At 33.3% G+C, this 6048-nt stretch overlaps 1 protein-coding gene across 1 annotated transcript; it reads left to right on the top strand.

Annotated features, from left to right (window-relative positions):
* The first annotated feature begins 272 nt into the window (after positions 1-272).
* On the top strand, positions 273-3574 carry LOC146922989 (cysteine-rich receptor-like protein kinase 26). The gene is made up of 8 exons (XM_085715745.1): positions 273-849; positions 970-1206; positions 1385-1510; positions 1631-1764; positions 1939-2149; positions 2264-2501; positions 2615-2765; positions 3027-3574. The coding sequence occupies exons 1-8, from the start codon at positions 297-299 to the stop codon at positions 3375-3377; spliced, it is 2001 nt and encodes a 666-aa protein (XP_085571871.1). The 5' UTR covers positions 273-296; the 3' UTR covers positions 3378-3574.
* The last annotated feature ends 2474 nt before the right edge of the window (positions 3575-6048 follow it).

Raw genomic sequence — 6048 nt, 5'->3', positions numbered from 1 at the left:
ATAAAAATGCGATGTCACTTCTCGGATTAGACGTGTTCCGATGCCGGTCACGTGTCATGTCCAACATCGACACATATAATTAGACTGCATTATATGATTTTCTTAAATTATTAGTGGTGTTGGTGTCCGTGTCGTGTCTGATGTCCGTGTCCGTATCCGTGCTTGATAGCCGGCTCCTCTCATGACCCAATCAAACCCATTTAAAACATTGTTTCAAATAAAGTTTGTTATAAAGGGACAACAAACATCACCACCCAGTTTAGTTTTCATATACCAAGAGCATAATATCATACATAATGAGATTTAAAATTTGTAGTAGTTTTCTCCTTCTCATCATAACCACATTCCTATGTTATGAAACCATAGCCCAGCCAGAATTCTATCCATCATGTGATAATGATAATGGCAACTATACAATAAACAGCACATATCAACACAACCTCAACACACTTTTATCAACTCTAACTTCCAACACAGAAATCACCTACGGTTTCTACAATTTCACTCATGGCGAAGACAACAACAAAGTATATGCCATAGGATTATGCAGAGGAGATGTTAATCCAAATGATTGCCGCAGTTGTCTTAACAATTCAAGAGTTCTTCTAACACAAAAATGTCCTAACCAAAAAGAAGCAATTGGTTGGATTGATAGATGCATGCTGCGTTACTCAAACCAGTCGATATTTGGACTAATGGAAACAGCACCTGGATTATCTATGTGGAATCCGTTTAATGCAACGGATGTGGATAATTACAATAAAGTATTGAGAAAATTGTTACATGATTTGAAAAATCAAGCTGCAACTGGTGATTCTATGAAAAAATATGCTACCGCAAATGTAACAGGTAGTATAAATATAAAAGTTAATTAGAAAATTTTAGCAATAGTTTTTGTTTTTAAATACTAAACTACTACTAGCAAGTCTAGCTAACTATTCTAACTAACATTTAAATTTCTATTAACAGGTCCAAATTTTCAGGATATATATAGTCTAATGCAGTGTACACCTGATATAAGTTACTTGGATTGCAATCAATGTTTGGATCAAGCTATAGCTAATCTTCCATCTTGTTGTGAAAATAAGATAGGTGGGAGAGTTATTAGACCAAGCTGTAATCTTAGATATGAAAGTTATAGGTTCTATGAACTTAATGTTCAACCTCCGCCGCCGCCACCTACTTCACCATCTACTAATCACAAAGGTATGCATGCATGTAATCCTTCAATTTTTATCATTATTATATGAACAAAAGCAAGTAAAGAAAAAGAAACAATTAGAATAGCAAATTGAGTTCTAGAGTTAAAAGATATAGACACAAGAAAATAATGATTGATCATAGAGTTTTTATAAATCTTACTAGGATTTTCTGATTTGTGTAGGAAAGGATCACACATCAAGAACTGCCATCATCATAGCAGTCCCAGTTGTTACTATTGTTTTGGTGCTATGTTTCATCTGCATCTATTTAAGACTAAGAGTGAAGAAACCAAATGAAAGTACTAGAAGTAAGTCTAAGGCCTCCAAACATGAATTTTTTTATCACTTTGTTATGAGCATGGTATCTGTTTCACCTATATATGCAACATAACTGTTTTTTCTTTTTAACCAACTATGGCATATCTCAGTTCCTTCAGAAGATGATGAAGAAATTACAACCTTTGAGTCATTACAATTACCCTTTGACACTTTAAAAGTTGCTACAAATGACTTCTCTGATTCTAATAAACTTGGGGAAGGCGGATTTGGAGCTGTATATCAGGTAGTTGCTTTCAGATAAATATGATAACTAGCAAAAATAAATTAGCAGTGAAATTTTTAAATATGAAATTTTTCTTTAACTTGTTAAATTTGGTTAAAATATTGTATTACTTTGTCAAAATTTGGCTAAAATAAAATATATTTACTGTACTTACAACTAGTCGCGTCTTTTCAGGGTAGGCTCTCTAATGGACAAGCGATCGCTGTTAAAAGGTTGTCCATTAATTCTGGCCAAGGAGATAAAGAATTTAAGAATGAAGTGCTTTTAATGGCCAAACTTCAACACCGGAATTTAGTTAGACTACTTGGTTTTACTATTGAAGGGAGAGAAAGACTACTTGTCTATGAATTTATTCCCAATAAAAGTCTTGACTACTTCATATTTGGTATAATTAGAATATCGTCATAATTAGATTGTTGCTCTATCATTCAACTTTGTTTCATGATAAAGACTAACTTTCGTGATAGCTAAAATGCGGGTGACTTTGTTATGTATGTAGATCCACTGAAGAAAGCACAGTTAGACTGGGAAAAGCGCTACAAAATCATTCAAGGTATTGCTCGAGGCGTTCTTTATCTTCATGAGGATTCTCGACTACGCATTATACACCGTGATCTCAAAGCAAGCAACATTCTCTTAGACGAAGACATGAATGCTAAGATCTCAGATTTTGGCATGGCAAGACTAATTCTTGTGGATCAAACCCAAGCAAATACAAGTAGAGTTGTTGGAACCTAGTAAGTGTTGGGTTATGTTTGAACTTACATATTATATTAAGAGCTTGATTTAAATCATGTCAATATTTTTTGTTTACTGTTTTCATTTACACGCAACAATATTTGGCATGTAGCGGATATATGGCACCTGAGTATGTAATGCATGGAGAATTTTCAGTGAAATCAGATGTCTTTAGTTTTGGTGTACTAGTTCTTGAGATTATATGTGGCCAAAAGAATAGTGGCATTCGTCACGGGGAAAATACGGAGGATCTATTGAGCTTTGTAAGTCTTCCTTTATTCATTATTGTTGGTTATGAGTTGTATTATTTTGATAGATAAACTTACCATAAAGAATCGACAAAACTGTAGATGGTTAGCAGAGTTTAAAAATATGGTTGGGAATGGCATATAGAAGTTACATCGAGTAAATATCACCATAAATTTACATTGCTAGTAAACATTGATGTAGGAGTGGAAATGGCAACTTAATAAGTTAATAGTATCTAGTTAATCATCTAAAATTGAGTAAATATATACCTGCAGGCATGGAGAAGTTGGAGGGAAGGAACAGCTGCAAATATTATTGATTCATCACTATACAACAGTTCAAGAAATGAAATCATGAGATGCATTCATATTGGTTTACTTTGCGTCCAAGACAACGTAGCTAGAAGACCAACCATGGCTACCATTGTACTCATGCTAAGTAGCTATTCTCTCACTCTCTCTTTACCTTCAGAACCTGCATTTTTTATGGACAATAGAACTAGAAGCCTTCAAGAGATGAGGCTGTGGGAAGAGAATTCAGGGACAACAAGATCGAGTCAATCCACAAGTAAATCAGCTACAGAATCAGTAAATGAGGCTTCATTTACTGATCCATATCCTCGTTAGATTCTGAGTTTATATTAATTAGTACCATCAATGTATTCAACAAAATACAATGTCTTCAAACTCATAATTTTTTCTACAAAGTCTTGCTTAAACAGACTACATATCCTGTTTGTAATATAACTAGTATGGAGAACCTGTTAACTTGGAGAGATGATCGTCGAAAGAATATATCATACATATGTCTGTTACAATTATAATCTGTTATGTTCATTAATTTAGTAGCAACCGCGTTTAAGAATAAATCACAGTATCACATTACATATATCAATGTCGTGTATCAACTGTTAAGTACTTCATTTATAAATCTTAACACGTCTATAATATTTAAGTAGGCACATCGAGAGCATTAGTTATGGAACAAAATGCTCAAATTTGGAATGAGCATTAATGTGCAAGGCTTGGATTTGGCGCCTTGGCTCTTCTGCAGTAACTGCTCTTTTTATTTTTCTAAACCTTCCGTTTCCTAGGAGAAAGGGCTATGATAATCCGAATTTTGACTGAGAGGTAAGTAAAGTTTGATCAGGGATTGTTCCAGTCAAAGTCGAATTCAAGTACTTAGGGTTGAATTAACCTTATCTGAAGTTCATTAACCATTTGATGTCTTGATTTACATTAATGTTCTTTAGTGTGTCCAAAATGTGGTTTCTTGTTGTATCAAATCTACTTTGCATAAAATGGTTCAAATTTCCGTTTTTTTCGAGCAAAAATGACTAAGTTAGTTGTTAGGGATCGAACCGTAGACCTCCTGCAAAAACTCTTTTAGAGTTCCTTAGATCACCAATCGAACTACTTATTTGGGACAGTTTCTTAGTATTATTTACCCTTGACTTAACCTTATCTTTTGCGTAGGTTCCTAAATTGTATGAATAGAATGATCTCATAATAAACAAGTATAGCATAATTAGACTAGAAAGCAAGATATACTGTTGAAAGAAAAAAAAATAAAATGTTAATGGCTGCCTTTGGTTTGATCGGCATCATGATCCCTGAATTAGTCAAAAATTGTGAAACATGACAACTTGAATAACATGGAGCATCTGAAAATTTAGATTAAGTCTGATTAAAACCATATTGAGGGTGTTATTTCTCGAATGATTACTTACGTTGCAGTGCGTAATCGAAAAGGTAAACTGGACTGTTTTATCCTGTAGGCGGCGCGGTTATTGATCTACCTTGCACAAACTCAGGTAGTGCCGCGAAACGTCTTAAAAAAAAAGTGACTTGGTCGTGTCTCAACCCAGTAATATCTTCGGTGGTGATTTCTTTTTCAAAATGGTACTTTTCTAAATCCGAAAACAACAGATAGATATATGAAATGACAATATTTAGTAAAAACTCACACACATAAGCGGATGAGTTGATATTCGAATCTCAATCACGATATTCGACCAATTTTTTTTTGGTTTAAATTTGTAATTGGTCCCTGCACTTTCAACAGATTTTGGTATTGGTCCCTGCACTTTTTTTTTGTTGGCATTGGTCCCTGCACTTTGTAAAAATATTGGCATTGGTCCCTGCACTTTTTTTTGTTTGGCATTGGTCGCTGCACTTTGTAAAAATATTGGTATTGGTCCCTGCACTTTGAAAAAATATTGGTATTGGTGCCACATGGCATGAAATGATTGGGATCAATACCAATATTTTTCCAAAGTGCAGGGACCAATACCAATATTTTTACAAAGTGCAGGGACCAATGCCAAACAAAAAAAAAGTGCAGGGACCAATTCTAATATTTTTACAAAGTGCAGGGACCAATGCCAAACAAAAAAAGTGCAGGGACCAATGCCAAAATCTGTTGAAAGTGCAGGGACCAATTACACATTTAAACCTTTTTTTTTAACATTTTTATCGGTTAAGATTTTTGACGGACTTATCACACAAATGAAGAAGCCAAGAAGGTGCTTTGTCCATTACCGTGACAAACACTATTTTGTTTCTCTATTCATTCATCCACTCAGGTCTCAATCAACTCTCAGCAACCATATGTCACAGGTCATGCCGTTTAAAATACTTTGCTATTTTCTTGACTTTTCTTTATGTGATTTTATTCTGTCAATGTATTGACGCAATGAATTTCATTTATTTTCTCAATTCATTTATTTAATTTAAATGGTTGTAAACATTTCTAAAAGAAATTGTGATTTTATTCTGTCAATGTATTGACGCAATGAATTTCATTTATTTTCTCAATTCATTTATTTAATTTAAATGGTTGTAAACATTTCTAAAAGAAATTGTAATGCAAAATCATGATTAGTATTAAATTATCAAAGATCTACCAGATGGGTGGTTAAAATATACAGCAACGTTGAAATTATTAAAAGGAATTTTTCCTATGATTCTAATAACATCTAGAGATAATTTCTTTTAGGAAAAAAAAAAAAGTTAGAGATTTGTCTTTACATCATACATTTATCATACTTGTTGACGTTCTAATTAAAAATTCCAAATAAAGAAGTTATTTCAATACATTTATTTAAAAAGTTAAACATTTCAATTTCTAATGCGACTACCCATATTTTAATAAAATATTATTATTTTAAACTCTTAGACCGTGTCCTTAGAGCATTCACTAGCACTTGATTATACTTTCTAGGTTTTTTTTTAGAGAGGATAATTTTATAGTTATAAAGGACAACAGACATAACGTGGTTTGGTTCTCATACCAAGA

Source organism: Medicago sativa, chromosome 5 (genome assembly GCF_051527215.1).
Source record: "Medicago sativa cultivar Bolivia chromosome 5, Bolivia_mono, whole genome shotgun sequence".
NCBI classification, from domain to species: domain Eukaryota; kingdom Viridiplantae; phylum Streptophyta; class Magnoliopsida; order Fabales; family Fabaceae; genus Medicago; species Medicago sativa.
Note: the sequence above shows the minus strand (reverse complement) of the source record. Positions and strands in the feature narration are given on the sequence as shown.

Coding starts and splice junctions, on each gene's coding strand:
- LOC146922989 (XM_085715745.1), top strand. CDS start 297: ATGAGATTTAAAATTTGTAGTAGTTTTCTCCTTCTCATCATAACCACA. Junction 1,207..1,384: donor ACCATCTACTAATCACAAAG/GTATGCATGCAT, acceptor TGATTTGTGTAG/GAAAGGATCACACATCAAGA. Junction 2,766..3,026: donor CGGAGGATCTATTGAGCTTT/GTAAGTCTTCCT, acceptor ATATACCTGCAG/GCATGGAGAAGTTGGAGGGA.